General features: G+C 36.5%; 1 protein-coding gene across 5 annotated transcripts in view; it reads left to right on the top strand.

Moving 5' to 3' along the window:
• NAA35 (N(alpha)-acetyltransferase 35, NatC auxiliary subunit) overlaps positions 1–18350 on the top strand; it is an 89061-nt gene extending 70711 nt beyond the window's left edge. For 3 of the 5 annotated variants that reach the window (XM_010378072.2, XM_030919293.1, XM_010378071.2), the window contains exons 14-23: positions 3845–3951; positions 6314–6380; positions 8936–9034; positions 9626–9804; positions 12189–12325; positions 13138–13205; positions 13889–14029; positions 14333–14455; positions 16548–16628; positions 17553–17612. In XM_010378072.2, the coding sequence (XP_010376374.1) occupies positions 3845–3951; positions 6314–6380; positions 8936–9034; positions 9626–9804; positions 12189–12325; positions 13138–13205; positions 13889–14029; positions 14333–14455; positions 16548–16628; positions 17553–17612 (1062 nt within the window). Of the gene's footprint in view, positions 1–3844; positions 3952–6313; positions 6381–8935; positions 9035–9625; positions 9805–12188; positions 12326–13137; positions 13206–13888; positions 14030–14332; positions 14456–16547; positions 16629–17552 lie in introns of all 5 variants that reach the window. The other 2 variants (XM_030919292.1, XM_010378069.2) reach the window with 2 other exon arrangements.
• The last annotated feature ends 1066 nt before the right edge of the window (positions 18351–19416 follow it).

Here is a 19416-nt window from a genome sequence, read left to right on the forward strand (position 1 = left end):
TGCTTTTAAAGGATTTTCCAGTTAGTGCTGTGTATTTTTTAATTGAAGTATTAACTTTAAGCATTAGACATTCATCAAGGTCATATCCTAGGTCATAAAACAAACCTCAGTAATTCAAAAACAATCAAAATCACACAAAGTATCTTTCTTATTTTAGAATTAAACTAGTAACCAACAAGAGAAAGATATCCAGGAAAATCTCCAAATATTTTGAAATTAAACAACTTGTAAGTAACACATGGGTCAAAGACAGAAGTCTTGAGGGGAGTTCAAAAATATTTTGAACTGAATGAAAATCAAAATATAACATACCAAAATCTGTGAGCTACAACTAAAGCAGTGCTTAGAGGGAAATTTGTAGCATTGAATGTTTTTTTTTGTTTTGTTTTTGTTTTGAGATAGTCTCACTCTGTTGCCCAGGCTGGAGTGCAGTGGCATGCTCTTGGCTCACTGCAATCTCCGCTTCCCGGGTTCAAGTGATTTTTGTGCCTCAGCCTCCTGAGTAGCTGGGATTACAGGCGCACACCACCATCCCTAGCTAATTTTTGTATTTTTAGTAGAGATGGGGTTTCACCATGTTGGCCAGGCTGGTCTCAAATGCCCGACCTCAGGTGATCCACCTGTCTCGGCCTCCCAAAGTGCTGGGATTACAGGTGTGAGCCACCATGCCAGGCATACTTTCCTTTCATATAAACATTCAATGTGGCCAGGCACGGTAGCTCACACCTATAATCCCAGCACTTTGGGAGGCTAAGGTGGGTGGATGACTTGAGTCCAGGAGATCAAGACCAGCCTAGGCAATATGGCAAAACCCAGTCTACAAAAAATGAGCTGGGTGTGGTGGTGCATGCCTGTGGTTCCAGCTACTCAGGAGTCTGAGGTTGGAGGATCGCTTGAACTGGGAAGTCCAGGCTGCAGTGATCTGTGATCCCACCACTGCATTCCACCTTGGGCAACAGAGTCAGACCCTGTCTCAAAAAAAAAAAAAAAAAGTCTACAGTTAGTAATTTAAGCTACCACTGTATGAGACCAGAAAAAGAAGAGCAAATTAAAGTAAACAGAAGGAAGGAAATAATGAAGAGCAGAAATTAGTAAAATATGGAACAGAAAAACAGTGGAGAAAATCAGTGCAACCCAAAGCTTATTCTTTGAAAATATTCATGAAGTCAGTGAACCTCTAATGAGACATAAGAAGAGAAAAATAGAAATGACTAATATCAAGAATGAAAGAAAGGGTATCATTACAGACTCTATAAACATTAAAAGGATAGTAATGGGATATACAACTCTGTCCATAAATGCAGAAGCAGATAAAATGGACCTATTCCTTTAAATGTAGATACAAACTACCAAAACTCACTCAAGAAGAAACAGATAATTTGAATAATTTCTTATCTGTTAAATAAATTGAACTTATAGTTAAAAACCTAACAATGCAAACTCCAGGCCAGCTCTGTGCAGTGTCTTCCAGAAAATAAAAGAGGCAAGAACACTCATATGAGCCAGAATTTACTCTATCAAAACCAAACCAAAATTACAAACATGGAAAACTATAGACCATAGTTTCCTCATGAACACAGATGTGAAAATCTTATTCCACGAATACAAATGTAAAAATTTTCAATAAATTATTAATGAATCAAATTCAACAATATATAAAAAGAGATAGTACACCATGACCAAGTGAGATTTATCCTAAGAATCACGCCTGGTTCACCATTTGAAAATTGGTCAGCATAATATACCGTATTATCTAAAATCTTAGTATATTCACAGAAATCATTTGACAAAATTCAATATCCATTCGTGATTTGAAACTCTTAGCAAAGCTAGATACAGAAGAGAACTTCCTAAACCTGATAAAGGACATACACAAAAATACCCTACAGCTAACATCATACTTAATGATGAAAGACTAAATGGTTTTCTCCAAGAATCGGAAGAAGACAAAGATGCCACTTCGCTCTTATTCAGCATTGGAAATCTTAGCCAGCACAATAAAGCAAGAAAAAGAAATAAATGGCATACAGATTGGAAAGGAAGAAAAAATACTGTCTACTTGGAGATGACATGATTTTCCATGTAGAATGCCCATGGAATTTACAAGGAAGTTCCTAGAACTGATTAGTGAATTTAATGAGATGATAGGATATGAAGTCATTATACAAAAAGCAGTTGTAATTCTATATAATTGAAATGAACAATGGGAGATCAAAATTTAAAAACTGAACTATTTACAATAACAAAAAATGAAATACTTAGGTGCAAATCTCATATGGTTAATATTCAGCAGTATTCAGTATATTAAATATTCAAATCCAGCATGGTAAATATTAGGGAAATGCAAATTAAACCACAGAAATACTATCCACCTTTTAGAATATCTTAAAAAAAAAAAATCTGGCCAGGCACAGTGGCTCATGCCTGTAATCCTAGCACTTTGGGAGGTGGAAGTGGGTGGATCACAAGGTCAGAAGTTCAACATCAGCCTGGCCAAGATAGTGAAACCCCATCTGTACTAAAAATACAAAACTTAGTCCAGCATGGTGTCAGGCGCCTGTAATCCCAGCTACTTGGGAGGCTGAGGCAGAGAATTGCTTGAACCTAGGAGGCAGAGGTTGCAGTGAGCCAAGATCACACCACTGCACTCCAGCCTGGGCAACAGAGTGAGACCCCATCTCAAAAAAAAAAAAAAAATCTGATAATACCAAGTGCTGGCGAGGATGTATTTGGTGATAGGAATGTAATGTGGTTTGGCTACTTGGGAAAATAGCTTGGCACATTCTTATAAATTAAACATGTAGCTCACACTCCTAGTTGATTGCCTAAGAGAAGTGAAATTTGACATTCTTCTGGAAACCTCTGCAAATGTGTAGAGCTGTTTGTTCATGATCATCAAAAACAGACAACCCAGTGTTCTTGAGCTGGTCAGTGTGGTACATACTGTGGTACCTGCACAGAGGAATACTACTCAGAAATAAAATGAAGTATGATACACTTACCAATGCCAACGAATCTCAACTGCTGGGTGAAAGAAGCCGGACTCAAAAGGCTATATGATTTCATTTTAATGACATTCTGGAAATGGCAGAACGATAGAGTTGGAGAGCAGATCAGTGGTTGCCAGGGGTTTGGGGCGGTAGGAGCGTTTGACCACAAAGGGATCCCATGAGGGAATGTTTTTAGGGTGATACAGGTTGTTCTGTATCTTGATTGTGAGACTGATTTGAAAAACTATGCTTTTGTTAGACTTGTAACTGTACAACAAACATAAATTTTACTATATGTGAATTTAAAATAAAATTTAAAAACAGTGTTAAGAAATCAAGGTATGGTATATTAAATATTAAATTATAGTGGATTGTTAAGGGAAGGAAATTAAAACATTAAATGCAAATTATTTTAAATTTTTTCATGTTCAAATATTTGTATATGTTATTGAAATATTTAAATATTTGTATATGTTACAAAACATTCCTTAGAGGTAAACATAGGATTATCAGGTAACATTTATAGCCATTTACTATTTCATAGTTTATGAAGCATTTTTTAATACATTAGCTATTTGACATAATCTGATTAGTCAGTTTATTTTGACTATTTTAATATTACTACTCTTGGGAGATTTTTGTTTCTGTACATTTTTTATTCTACATCAGAATTCACCTTCAATAAGGATTAATAAGTCACACTCATTGTGGAGACAGCAATTTATAAAAAATTTTCACGAACTTTTTATATTTTAATAACTTGTGTAGTCTGTGGTATTTATCAGTATACTCATTTCATAGTAATGACAACTCTGTGTGTGACACCATAACTAATATGTAACATTTGTTTTAAGACCACTTTCCTGGTGGATAACAAAAAGGTCTTTGGAACTCATCTCATGCAAGACATGGTGAAAGATGCACTTCGGTCTTTTGTCAGTCCTCCGGTGCTTTCCCCCAAGTAAGTATTGTAAGACATTTTAGAGTTGTATGTGCTCCTTTAAAAGCCCAACTTCTCTGTACTCCTTTATCAAAATTGTTTGGGATCAAATCTCCATGTAAAAGTAACTTAATCGTGTTAAAATTAACTGATCTCTGCCACATTGTTTAGGTTAAAACTAAGGTTTTTATGAGGTTGACAAAATTTCTGATAACTCCTCTGAGTTTTTTGTCTCCAGTGTAAGTCCTTCAGCTTTGCTCTAGTAGAGACACTGCCCCGAAAACATGCTGCCATCAGAGGCTGAAAAGGATTGCATGCAGAAAGAATCATCATTTGATTTGGCATTCTGAGAAATACCAGGCTTTTCCAATGGGGAAGGAAAGAAAGGAGTCATTATTTCTTAACAAAGCACTTACACTTTGTTAAAAAAATATATACGCTTAACAAAGTGTATCTTTTTCCACTGAAAGATACACGATGGCTTTCTATCACCAATTACTTCATGGTAGATCTAACTAATTCTATGTAATGACCTCCAAATATTTCATAATAAATGTTGAGTATCTCTTATCCAAAATGCTTTGGACCAGAAGTATTTTAGATTTCTGATGTTTTTGGATTTTGAAATATTTGCATGTACATAATATTGCTCAGGCTGGAGTGCGGTTGCATCATCTCAGCTCACTACAACCTCCGCCTCCCAGGTTCAAGCGATTCTCCCACATCAACCTCCCGAGTAGCTGAGATCACAGGTGCATGTCACCGTGCCCAGCTAATTTTTGTATTTTTAGTAGAGATGGGCTTTCCCTGTCTTGGCCAGGCTGGTCTCAAACTCCTGACCTCAAGTGATCTGCCCACCTTGGCCTCCCAAAGTGCTGGGATTATAGGCTTGAGCCACTGCACCGGCCTAATATGTTTCTTTTACATGGTGGTGTAATTTTTGTTAGCTCAAATCTTTTGAAAGCAGAATTCAGCCTGTTCACATTTGGTATATGCTATTGGGTCTGAGTTTGATGTTAATAAATCAACAGTCTATTAATCCATTAAATAAGATGTCTTAAACAGAAATACAAATAAAACAAGGTTATGCATTGATCAGTGCATGGAAATGTGACCAGAGGCTCATAGGAATCTAACCCTTTATTTCCCCTGTTAGCAATGATTTAATAGTCTAATTTAGTATCTTCAGAAACTTTATGGAACGTAGCTACCACAGATAATGCTAAGTAACTATATATATGGAAAAGTTTATTGTGTGGTGTTCCAGTTGTTCCTCTGTTTTAAAAATTTCAGTACTGTAGATGAGAATTATCTTTTCCTTTGTAAGTGATTTGAAACTTCTTCTGGAGTGTTGATGAGTTTCTCTTTATTTTAGGAGTTCAGAAGTTTTACCAGAATATTCATGTGTGATTTTCAGCTAGTCCTATCTGGAATTCAGTCATTAAAGACTCAAGTTTTCAGTCAGATCATTTGTCCCTGTTATTACTTATTTATTGCTTCACTTTCATCTGTTTTGTTTTTTCCTTTTTTAGAGCTCCTAGCATACTGAGTCTTCTAGAGCTCCCTTACCTATGCCTCATGACATTCGTCTCCTGGTTATTTTTGCTTTGTTGTGAGAAAGTTCTTCCTCTTGATCTTGAAGGCTACTAATGAACATATTTTTTCTACTGAATTTTAAAATTTGAAAATAATCATCTTTAGATTGAGAGAGCCTTTTTAAAGTGCTTTATTTTAATCTCAGGTAATTTTCTTGCTCTAGGGTTAAAGATGTAATGAACCTTCAGCACTTCCCATTTCACCAAATGCCTGTGTTCACCTTTTTCTTTCTCCTGGGTGCTGGTTGCACTGTCTTTTCCATTGTGTGACCTTGGCTCTGTTTATCAGATAAGGAACACCGTAAAGGAAACCACTTTGTGAGAAGAGATGAGGTGCCAAAGGGATGTTTCAGTGATTTATAACCAATGGTGAGGAGTGGGGATACAGAAAAAATTAGGATCCTGTATAGTGTTTTCTTTGTAATGACTATTATGAGCACAGTCCATGAGGAAATCAGTTGTAGGAAAATATATATGACACTGAAGTAGGGTCATGAAAAAGTAGGGCTTTGGACTTTTCCTTTTCTCCTTGCTAATTTGATCTTACTGGATCCAACTCTGATTGTGCAAATATAGATCTATAGGAATTGGAAATATCACAGATGTATTGTGTGAACTACATAATAATTGTAAAATGTTTCATAATCTAATACTAGCATTCTTTAACTTAGGAATTGGTTCCATTTTCTCTTTAATTCACCTTCTCTGTCATTTGTAGCATCTGCAGTAATTGCTGCTGCTTTCGTTTGGGCCGAATAGATTTTAATGATGTGACTATTATCTTGCAGGTGCTACCTATATAATAATCACCAGGCTAAGGACTGTATTGACTCCTTTGTTACTCACTGTGTTCGGGTAAGAGCTACAATTTGGATTGTCGTAATGGGTACTTTAAAAATCATGGGCTGTGGCCGGGCGCGGTGGCTCACGCCTGTAATCCCAGCGCTTTGGGAGGCTGAGGCAAGTGGATCCCCTGAGGTCAGGAGTTTGAGACCAGTCTGGCCAACATAGTGAAACCCTGACTACTAAAAATACAAAAATCAGCTAGACGTGGTGGCACACGCCTGTAGTCCCAGCTACTCAAGAGCCTGAGGCAGGAGAATCACTTGAACCCAGGAGGCTTCAGTGAGCCAAGATCATGCCACTGCACTGCAGCCTGGGCGACAGAGTGAGACTTTGTCTCAAAAAATAAGAATAATAAATTGCTGGACTGTAATTCCTTCAATGTCTTTAATTAATGCTTTTTTTCATCTAACATTTCTTACTTACTTTCAGTGAATAGATAAAAACTCCTAACACTTGAGTGGATGGTTTTATAACCTAAGGTCTTCTGATAGGTTATTAGCTACAGAGGCAGCCTTGGATGACCTCTCCCTGCAGCCTGCGAGGACCGCAGATAGGGAATGTTATGACTCAACTGGGAAAACAGCAGTTGCTTCCTTGAAATTTTTTGTGAATGGACATAAAAACTTTTTTTTTTTTAAACCTTAACAAAGAATATTTTTAACATCCTTATACACTTATCTTTGTATTATATTAATGAACTGAGTTATAATAAAATTAAAATTATTGGCTGAGCATGGTGGCTCACGCCTGTAATCCTAGCACTTTAGGAGGCCGAGGCAGGCGGATCACCTGAGGTTGGGAGTTCGAGCAGCCTGACCAACATGGAAAAATCCTGTCTCTACTAAAAATACAAAATTAGCTGGGCATGGTGGCACATGCCTGTAATCCCAGCTACTCGGGAGGCTGAGGTAGGAGAATCACTTGAACCCGGAAGGCAGAGGTTGTGGTGAGTAGAGATCACACCATTGCACTCCAGCCTGGGCAACAAGAGCAAAACTCTCTGTCAAAAAAAAAAAAAAAAAAAAATTATTAATTTAAATGAGATCACAAACTTTTTCATCTCAAGTAATTAGGAAAAAATGCAAATCTTGTAGTGAGTTGAATTATTCATTTTTATTTAATTTTAAAAAATTATTTATTAAGACGGTCTCCCTCTGTTGCCCAGGCTGGAGTGCAGTGGTGTGATCTTGGCTCTCTGCAAGCTCTACCCCCAGGGCTAAAGTGATCCTCTCACCTCAGCATTCGGAATAGCTGAGACTACAGACTCACGGCACCCCACCTGGCTATTTTGTGTGGTTTTTGTGGAGACGGGTTCACCCTGTTGGCCAGGCTGGTCCAGTGATCCACCTGCCTTGGCCTCCCAAAGTGCTGGGATTACAGGCATGAGCCCCTGCACCCGGCTTCATTTTTATTTAATTAGATGTAAGTATTTCTCTTAGAGAACTCCAACAGGCGACTTTTTTGGGTCTACTTCCAGTTACTAAAAGTTTATCTATGTATATGTAGAGAGAGAGAGAAAAAAAAAAGCAGCATGGTATGGGGAAAAGAAAAACAGAAGACCAGATTTCATTTCTTTTTTATCGTTAATATTTTATCAGGCACATTACTTTTTTTATAAACTTTCCTTTTTTTTGGAGACAAAGTCTCACTCTGTCACCCAGGCCGGAGTGCAGTGGCACAGTCTTGGCTCACTGCAACCCCTGCCTCCTGGGTTCAAGCAGTTCTCTGCCTCAGCCTCCCGTGTAGCTGGGATTACAGGTGCCTGCCACCACGCCCAGCTAATTTTTGTATTTTTGTTAGAGATGGGGTTTCACCATCTTGGCCAGGCTGTTCTTAAACTCCTGACCTCATGATCCACCCGCCTCGGCCTCCCAGAGCACTGGGATTACAGGGGTGAGCTACCATGCCCGACCCGACTTTCCACTCTTTAAAGAGTAAAATGCTTACATCTTCTCTGACCTCTTACAGGGTAGTTATTGATCAAATGAGATAATATCTGTCAAAGAATGCAAATATAAAACAGTATTATACTTCGAGAATCTTCTAATTCACACTTAAAGCGTCTTACCAATCCATGTCTCTTGCGTGGTTAGTGGAATGTTGCATAGTATTTTAGATGAGAACGCTGTATGGAGAAAGCAGGAATAAAGAACAATAGTCAAGGTTTGTGGCTATTAGCTCTTCTTAAGCTATATAATTATTAGGCATTCTGGTATATTTATAGCGGCACAGGAATGTCAGCCTTGAACATTGGCTTTTGACTCAAAATAAGCAGGAAAGAAATTGTCCTCATGAAATTGCAAGAAGATATCTAAAGATCGAAAGAAGATATTTTTACCATATGAAGGGAAGTTTCACATGAAGCTATGTTTTTTCCAGTTATTGATAAATTCTGGTGTTGAGTTCCTTAAACACCTATGTAAAATTAAAAGTATACATAGACATAGTTCTCATATACACAGCATTTTTTTTCCCTTAAACCAGATTGTGAACTTGGAATGTTAAGTTTCTTTGGTACCAGGAAATTTCATATTTACGGTTGACAAATTATATGTGTATTGCAGCCATTCTGTAGTCTTATTCAGATCCATGGACATAACAGGGCTCGACAGAGAGATAAGCTTGGTCATATTCTTGAGGAATTTGCTACCTTGCAGGATGAGGTAAGAGCCAGGTTCCCCTCTTTTCTAAAATTAAATGACTCACACACTTTGTCCAGATTTTTAAAAACAATTCTTCCGAACAATATTTTGACTGTTTAATTTTTCAACATGATCCACTTTTCACTTAAAATATAAGTTTCTTACACCAGCGTTTACAAAATGAAGCAGAACAGTAATCCAAACTGATAGACATCTTAAATATTTCTTTGATAATAGGAATAAATTATGAAATATGTATAAAATGATAGTTTTATAACAAGGTTACATATAAAAATATTAATATATTAATTTTAAAGTTAATATATGTACAGCAGCAATATTGATAAGTAAAGACCTGAAGTGTATTATTTGTATTTTTGTCCTTTAAAATTGATGTCTTTTTAGTTTAAGGCATGTTTAGGTAAATGTTAACCATTTTGAAATGAGAACTTCGAATGTAAACCTAACTAAAAATGCATTTAAAAATATTTCTTTGGGTGGTCAGATTTAAATTTTCTGCTTATATTCTTTTTAGCTGTATTTTTTTTTAAAGTTCTCTCATTACCTTAAGAAAACAAAACGAACACAGTTTATGACATTTTATTTTAATAGGCAGAAAAGGTTGATGCAGCGCTTCACACCATGCTGTTGAAACAGGAACCCCAAAGGCAACATTTGGCCTGTTTAGGTACCTGGGTCCTTTACCATAACCTTCGCATTATGATACAGTATCTTCTAAGTGGCTTTGAATTGGAACTCTACAGTATGCACGAGTACTATTACATATATTGGTAAGAGCACAGTTTGAGTTAAAATTGGTGGTAGGTGGAATGGATAAGATCTGAGAGAATTTAGAGTTAATTTCAGGGTACTTTTTCATTTAGTATATTTTACCTTTAGTTGTGGGACATTTGGAAAAATTAGAAAATTAGAGCTGGATCATCTTGAATATCTTTAAGTACTATAATATTGCATGAGTGTATTTTTCCAAATATGTAAAAATTAACAAAAAAATGACTCCAAAGTAAATGGATTGATTGAAGATCATTTATTTGTTTGTATGGAGAAAAATTAACACGTTTTGCCCTGAATTTGGTGGCACTAGCTGTGGATGTACTTGACAGAGTTAAACATCAAATTGGAATCAGGACTGTCTGCTTAGAAGAAATCATGACCAAGCTGATTACTGGGAGCATAACTGTTTCAAACCGTGGTGCTGAGGATGCACTTCAGGAGCTTTGGAGTTGATAAAAGATGATCTTCAACAGAGTAGTTCTTCCCTTTCACTTGAGGACAAAATAAAGAAACCTAGTAAGAGGATGCTTGAACATATTTTAGGCATGTAAAAGCTGTCATAGAAAGAAAATAAAATTGAGCATTAATGAATTCAGTTATTTTGAATCTTTTTCTCAATCTGGCACATAATTTTAAACTAATGACCTGTGTTACTCATCACAAACACTCAGGTTTAGTATGTTAGACTTTAATAGAGTTCACCTTTTAAACTTATTTAAACTTACTGAACTTAGTAATTAAGATATTCTATATTCTCTGAAGTCACTGCTGTGGGAGGGAAAGTAATTCTCTTCCATGCTGTTGATGTAGATTTTGTTACGAGCAGTGAAGGCTCTTGACAGATAACTCTTGCTTATGAAAAGTGAGTTTGAGCATCAACTATAGCAATATGAGAATAATTTTCCTTGCTATATGTTCTTCAACATTTATATAGATAATACCAAATAATCCTTAATAACAGGTATTTATATAGCTACTTTGGATAGTACATTTTGTTATTCATAGTAGACAATACTGGTTTTGTTAATTTTTATATGCTTTTTTGCACAGAGAATTGGGATCTTAATTCAGCAAATAAATGATACTCATAAATACTCCATTACACATTTGTCTATATTCATAAGATTTGTTTCTTTTCTTATTAAAAGAACTTTAGTTCTGCCCATAAATACCCTTGTGGTCTTTTCATAATTGTTTTTGAACTGCTTTTTAATTTCAAAATGACAGATTGGGCTCCTGCATTTCCCTGAGATAACCTTTAGTTGTTTTTCATGCATATGATCCCTGAAGCATGTGGACTCTTTTTAAATCATCAGCAAAAACAGTGATCCTTAAACTTTAACATGCATCGTAATCACTTGGAAAGTGCGTTAATACACAAATTTCTGGGCTAATTCCTGACCTGTTAGGTCTAGGGTGAGACCGAATAATTTGCATTTCTAACTGGTTCTCAGGTTAACTGCTGCTGGCCCAGAGATGACAATCTGAGAACCATTGGTATAGAGTATCAGCACTCTCTTAGACATAAATGTATATTAATTTTGATAAAGCACTTAATAGATCATTGAGGTACCTGATATTTGAGAGGAAAAGGCTGCATCTTAGTTGTCCCCTTCACTCATGTGTCCTTAGGTTAGATAAACAGAAGGTAGACGGCACCGTCAGTTCCCTATAGAAATCCTTCACTTGAATTAAGGTATATGAGTTGTTATGGACTCTCACATTTTGTAGGGTGGCAGGGAAACAAAATTCAGTTATATACTGTAAAAGGGTACTATAGTAAATGTTTTTCTTGAATTCAGGGCCAGGAATTATTTACTCTCCATATGCAATTATAGGTCTTATTATTATTGATTATGTTATGAAGTGTATATATATATATATATATATATGTATATATATATATAGTCTCCTAGATTTGAAGACTTTTGTGGCTTAGCAGTGTTAAAGTTCTGAAAAATTAGTGTCTGGTAGAATGTTTTGTTTTATATTTTGTTTATTAAACTCAAGTAAATTGTAAATGTGAATGTTCTTTTTAAGAATGATTTTTTATAATGCCAATAATTTATCTTTTTCTGATTTTATTTGTGATTAAAATATTTATAGACTGAACTGAACTGTGTTCTGATATAATGAAAACTTAATGGCATTCATTTGATTTGCATATGTACATGTATAATTATCAGGAAATCTGGAAAGTTGTAAAATGTTGAAAGGGAAAATTAATCCTTGTGTTCATTTCCTGTAAGATCTATAATCGAATGATCTGTTTTTAAAGACCTGAAGCATTATTTGAAGTATCTGTTGTTGTTAATATATGTGTTGATAAAGCTGTCTCATTTAGACATCTACCATTAACTAACATTTTGTATCCTTTAAGGTATCTCTCTGAATTCCTTTATGCATGGTTGATGTCAACACTGAGTCGTGCAGACGGCTCTCAAATGGCAGAGGAAAGGATAATGGAAGAGCAGCAGAAAGGCCGTAGTAGTAAAAAAACAAAGAAAAAAAAGAAAGGTGCTGTGGATTATTTTTAAACTTAGCAACAGAGTGTACTTTAATTTCTACAGATAAATAGATGGAACTACTTGTGAGTTACTCATTATATTTTAGCTCTTGTTCCTCCTCTTTTCAGAAACTATAAGGTAGAGACTGAGTCCCAGTATTAATGACATAAGCTTTTTGGTTCCTTTCCTTGCTTTCATTTCTTTGCTGTTCTGTCTATCAGAGAATCTTTGACCAAGAAGTAGCCACGTGGCGTGTGCAAGCAAGATACAGGTTAGGGGACACGACAGCAGGAGGCCATTGACCTTTTGACAGAGCCTGATAGCTCAGGAGGGCAGTAGTTCTGGAGCTGTGCTGTGGTAGTGGGCACCGAAAGGTGCCTTGGGCATCACCCAAGAACCATGAGAACAGAGAACTGTTTCAAAGGGACTGCCCTATTGATCACTTAGGGAAGGCTATAGATATTGCTGCAATTATTGTAAAATACTGCTTCATATTTCCTTAGGACTTAAAGCAGTTTGGATGGGTCGTTAAATCACTGTATTCGTGGGTTTCCTTTAAAAGGTTAAATCTCTGGTGAATTCAGAAAAGTTATAATTACTTTATACTGGAATTTTATAGTATTAGCTATTTGGGGACATGATTATTATATTTTATTATTTGTAGATTTTGACCATAAATAAAATTTAACCTGTAGAAACAAACTGAAGTTTTAATTTAGTATATAAGCTGGAAGATTTTTTTAAATTAGACTTTCTTTTGCAATAATGCAAGAGGAAGGAGGAAGAGATTGTGGAAGATTATGTTTTTCTTTCTAATTACAGTTCGCCCTTTGAGCCGAGAGATCACAATGAGCCAAGCGTATCAGAACATGTGTGCTGGAATGTTTAAAGTAAGTTGTTGAAAGTGAAGTTCTTTTTACCTTTTAGCTGTATTCCTATTATATAGTTTATTTAAACTCTTTTCTGTGGTTCTTTCTAGATTATAATTTCACCTTTGTTTTACTGTGTCTGCTTGAGGATTACCTTTATTGTCATTAATTTGTTAACCATTTGAATCCTTGCTGTGTGTGAGATACTTTGTACTGAGTACATTGCAGGAGATACCAATTCTATATGGTCCTTGTTTCAAATCTGTAGCAACAGACCAGTTGATGTGTCTGTGACAGGTAGTAAGAAAAGGAAGAGAGTACTTCTGATTGATGATCAGGCAAGGCTTCCTGGAAGAGATGGAATTTAGGTTTTTTAGGAGTGTATTTGGAAGAGGGTGAGCTCCACAACCAATGGCTTAAGCAAAAGCAGGCTTTTTCAAGAGGCAGTGGGTACTAACTCTTAAGTTGTACTTGGCAGTCCAAGAAATCATTTGAGGCAACTTACATGAAAATGCATAAAGCAGAACATGGACTTTGTTTGAAAATAGGACGTGTGCTTATGACAATTATATGTCCTCATTTTTTCAGAAGTGTTTACTTGAAGGTTTTAAATAGCTGTTTCTTGTCTTCTATTCCGTATTGATGAGAGTGTTTGCTTTTTTCATATTGATTTCATCTTTTTTCTTGTTCCCTTTTTCATTTAGACCATGGTTGCATTTGACATGGATGGCAAAGTACGTAAACCGAAGTTTGAGCTTGATAGTGAACAAGTTCGGTATGAGCACAGGTTTGCTCCGTTCAACAGTGTGATGACCCCGCCGCCCGTGCACTACTTACAGTTCAAGGTGAACCTGCTCAAGGAAATTGTTCGGAAATCTTCAGTCTTAGACCTTCGTAGAGAGATGCTGTTTGTACCTAGCCATCTTGTTACATTTACAGTTACTTAAATTATAAGAATAATATGAGGTAGCATATGAGGGTTGAGAATTACATATTACCTAGGAAAAAAGAGGGAGATGTGCCAAATGTTTGCCCCAGTGTCTGTATATGAGTGGATAGAAAATGTAGAATTCTTTAATAATTAGAAATGGAAGTTTAGAATTGTTCATATTAAACATGTTTTGAATTATATTTCCCCTTCTTTTTAGGAAATGTCTGACCTCAATAAATATAGCCCTCCTCCTCAGTCTCCTGAATTGTATGTGGCAGCTAGTAAGCACTTTCAGCAGGCAAAAATGATATTGGAAAATATTCCTAACCCGGACCATGAGGTGAGACAGTAATTTTAGGGGAAAAGCGTGGCAGGAAATACATCTCTTACTGCTGGATGAAAGTTAATTATGAAAGTGAACTTTAATAGTGTTAGTGAATATAACTTGTCATGTTTCTGTGAAAGATTTCGGATAGTTTTGTCAAACTAACCTTGTCAGACTTCAAGTTAATTTTAAGAATGAGGTGATGTAAATACCTGCTTTGTGTAAATTTAGAAGTCAATGCAAAGACAAATTATGACTCACAATCATGAAGTAAGAAAGATAAGCATAAGATCCAGACTGATCTGATTCATAGCTCAAAATGTTAGCATTGAAACATTTCTGGTTTAATCAGTTTGTTAAGGGGGCTGGGCATGGTGGCTCACACCTGTAATCTCAGCAGTTTGGGAGGCCCAGGTGGGTGGATCACCTGAGGTCGGGAGTTTGAGACCAGCCTGGCCAACATGGTGAAACCTCGTTTCTACTAACAGTACAAAAAATCAGCCAGGCGTGGTGGTGCATGCCTGTCTGTAATCCCAGCTACTTGGGAGGCTGAGGCAAGAGAATCATTTGAACCCTGAGGTGGAGGTTGCAGTGAGCCAAGATTGCGCCATTGCACTCCAATCCTGGGTGACAAGCGAAACTCCATCTCAAAAAAAAAAAAAAAAAAAAATTATTAAAACGTAACTAAGTTTTACATAAATATGAAAAATGACCAGGCCAGTTGTCACAGAAACAACCTTATTCCACTTGACCATTTAAAATAAAGGCTATTGCTTTTGAAGACTCTGAGATATCAAAATAAACTTGGGGAAAAAAAATTGTTTCAGGCTTTTGGTATTTTAATAATTTACCATATCCCTAATTTTATTGAAATACATTTATTTTCTAAAAGTTACCTGTAATGTGTACATACTGTTTTGGGAAGTATATCTTGGGACCACTTCCATAGAGGGGTAGATCTATTTGTCAAAGATCATTAATGCTTAGATCCAGCAATTCTGCTTTTTGGGATTTATATAGATACATGAACACATACAGGAAGTGAGAGTGATGAACATAAAAGTATTCATTGCAGCAGGATTTCTAATAGCAAAAAGCAGGAAGAAACAGTAGTATCCATCAACAGGGGACTGATACATGATGATACATTCATACAGTGGAATACTACGCAGCCTTAAGGAGGATGAGGAAGCTCTTTACATACTGTGATGGAATGCTCCGTATGATTTAAGAAATCTAAAAAGAAAGGCGCACTTTAATATGCATAGTATGGTGCAGTTTCCATCAAAGGGGACAAGGGAAGCCTATATGTATATGTGCGAGTATAAAATATCTTTAGAAAGATAGTGTCAGAATTGGTAGTTTTGTTTCCTTCCTTGGAGGGAAGCAGAGTGCTTGGAAGAGGGATGGGGAGACACGTTTTAAAAATTATATGTACCATCTAAGAAAATATATAGGGGGAGTCTAAAAATTTGAGGAGCTACCTATGATAGATGACATATTTAATTTAGTGAAACTTCATTCATTTATTCAAAGATGAGTCTGTGCTCCTAATACTATGTATGCTATGCTGCCTTTTCAGGACTTTGCAGCCTAATTTATTTGTTATTCAGGAAAGCGAGATAAGGTAGCCATTTCAATTCAGAGTTAATCGAAATGAAGTTCTGTATTATTAAAAGAAATATATTTAGAATTTTAAATTGCCTTTATTTAATAAAACATCAACAATTCCATTATACAAAGTTCCTGTTAGTATCTATAATTAAGAAATTTTGGCTGGCCACAGTGGCTCACGCTGATAATCCCAACACTTTGGGACGCCAAGGTGGGAGAACTGCTTGAACCCAGGAGTTCAAGACCAGCCTGGGCAACATAGTGAGTTCCTGTCTCTGCAAAAATTTAAAAATGAGCTGGGTGTGATGGTGCACAGCCATTTGGGAGGCTGAAGTGGGAGGATTGCCTGAGCCAGGAGGTGGAGGCTTCAGTGAGCCGTGTTCTCACCACTGTACTCCAGCCTGGGTTGACAGCAGGACTCTGTCTCAAAAAAGAAAAAGAGAAATTTTGACTATGAAGTTAATGTTTCAATAGTTTTATGTTCATGTTTCAGGTTAATAGAATTTTAAAGGTTGCCAAACCCAACTTTGTGGTTATGAAGTTATTGGCAGGAGGACACAAAAAGGAATCTAAAGTGAGTACTTTGTGGGAAAAAGAAGTGGTCTTAAATTATTGTGAAGTTTCATAATTTTTTCCAATGAGATGTGTAAATATTACAGGAAAAATTAAACCACTGAACAAAAATCATTCTAAAAAGTTTAGTTCAGCAGCAAAAAATTAGAGCTTGCCATTTTGCTTTGAGATGTATATTTTGTTGCGTTAAAATTTCTAAAATCTGCCCATATGTTTTCCATCTCCTTGCTGTGTAAATTACTGAATAACTTGGGGTAAAAAAAGAAAATTTATGTAAAGAAAATTTTATGGGAGAAGTACGAGGTATTTAAATGTCATCTGCCTTTGGGAAAGTGAGTGCTTTAATAATGAAAGACTTCTTTGTAATGGCTCAGAAGAGGAGTCTATAAGCTTTTTTTTGGTAATGTTGTATCATCCATGCCACGTCAGTATTTCAGAGCACAGATTCTGCGCTGTGGAGAGGCCAGCCGTGGAGGCATTTGCCTGTGTGTGTTGTGCACCTTGTTTTCTTCCAGTGTTTCTTGTGATCTGCCTTCCTCCGCTCCTGCCCTGGTTTCCTACTGACTGACTCTCTCATCTCATTGCTTAGTTCTGTCAGTTACCCTGGAACTAAAAAGTATGCTGACCCCTGATCTAACTGAATGCCTTTTCTATAATTTTTGACTGTTTATCTTTTTTAACTGTTTTCCAAAGATAGAAAACAGCTGGTCAGCCTGTTTTCTTACGATCTTCATAAAACTCAAAAACAAATTAATTGGTTTTTCTTCCATATCCTATCTTTTTTGTCATTAACCTAGTTTTTAAAATCTATTTTGTGCTGCCTTGTTTCTAAGAACACAAGAAACTCTAAAAAATAGTCTTTGTTTTGTGTACCATCTGAATATTTGTAGATACATTAATTGACTTTCTGGGTTTTCTTTAACAGGTTCCTCCTGAATTTGATTTCTCTGCTCATAAATATTTTCCTGTTGTGAAACTTGTTTGAGAGAGACTGGGAAGGTGGCCACAAAGGGGCAGAGTCTTCTTTCAGACCCCACTCTTCGAGGGCACATCACCAGGCTCCACATCACGGGAAGTGAGATGGATTTCTTGGATAACTCATTATAAGGAATACTTTTAGTTTGACAGCCTTATATGACGTGAATGAAAACTGCTGTTTTAAAGTGGTTTATTATGTTCCATGGAAGAAACTGGTCTTACTGAATGCATTGATGAACATTATATGGTTTTATTACAGATTTAATCACAAATCATTTTTTATGAATGATTGAGTGAAAATAGTGTTTGTAAAGGTTAATAAATTTCTTGACCAAAAAAAAAAAAAATGCACTGCTGGAGATGAGAAACAGTAGCTCTCTGTCCATGTTAAGAACCGAAGAAGGTGTATGCTCTTTAACATTTGAGTAGTTCCAAAACGTTATCCAAAAGAAGTTTCAAATCAAGGGGTTAATTAAACACTTGTATGAGATTTTGGTAAAATACATTTAGAAGAGATTTTTAGGAGGACTTCTAAGATAGAAACTAAATTACATGAAAATTGTGATTTTTGTGTGTCATGACATCACAAATTATATATCTAAGAATACAGATGTGTAAAAAAAAAATCCTTTACCTGTTACTTTTGGCACTTTTAAAAGATTATACATTATGTTTGCTGGTGACATTATTCAAAAAGGAGGCAGATAGAAATGTATATAGATTAAAATTTAGGTCTAGGTTTAAATGTGGTGTACTCCTTTTTGTTTACTTCATATTCAGTTTAACCCATGAAACATTTTCAAATGAGTGCCTGTTAAGTATCCTCTGGCTTTGAAAATCTGACTACATCCCCCTGTGCTTCCAAGTGCCTGCTGCCAGAGGCCCTCCCCTTCCTTTCCCACTTGTCCTGTCTCCGCTCTGATGTTTGCGATGGCAGCTGTCTAGGCCTTTTGGGCCTTCCTTTTTGTCCTCTGTAGCAGGCAATACTCTTAGCAAAATGACCCACTCTGTGATGTAAATTGGCTTTGATGGCTTAGCCTAAGACGAGTGACAGTTTTATATTTGGTCTGTGGTTAAAAAGGTTCTCAGCTTCAAATATGTTTTTGTTTTTTTTTTGTTTTTTTTTTTTGAGACGGGAGTCTCACTGTGTCGCCCAGGCTGGAGTGCAGTGGCCGGATCTCAGCTCACTGCAAGCTCCACTTCCCGGGTTTACGCCATTCTCCTGCCTCAGCCTCCCGAGCAGCTGGGACTACAGGCACCCGCCACCTTGCCCGGCTAGTTTCTTGTATTTTTTAGTAGAGACGGGGTTTCACCGTGTTAGCCAGGATGGTCTCGATCTCCTGACCTTGTGATCTGCCCGTCTCGGCCTCCCAAAGTGCTGGGATTACAGGCTTGAGCCACCGCGCCCGGCTGCGTATCTTAACTCTGATTTGATATCTTTCATAAAAACATGATAGTGAAACTTGTCTGGCAGTATTTTACAGCAGCTAACCTGACTGAACTTGCTAAGGGTGTTCCTGTTGCCCCTCTTTGCAGCTAATGAGCTCTCCTGGCTTTCCTTTCCAAGAGTGGTAATACTTGTGTTATTCAAGAATAGCCATTAGGCATCCTGAAATTTCAGAACCCAAAAATCTTTTTAAAAATGTGTGTGTGTTTTTTTTAAGTAGCCTGTACAATAGAAACTTGAATTATGGAGAGATGAAGAGTATACCTGTTACTGATTTAGTTACTTTGTTGAGAATGAAAACATTGTTTCTGGCTGGTAATTACTGAATGCTTTAAATGAAAAAAGGCAAAGGAATGGTAGGAAA

This window comes from Rhinopithecus roxellana, chromosome 16, assembly GCF_007565055.1.
Source record: "Rhinopithecus roxellana isolate Shanxi Qingling chromosome 16, ASM756505v1, whole genome shotgun sequence".
NCBI classification, from domain to species: domain Eukaryota; kingdom Metazoa; phylum Chordata; class Mammalia; order Primates; family Cercopithecidae; genus Rhinopithecus; species Rhinopithecus roxellana.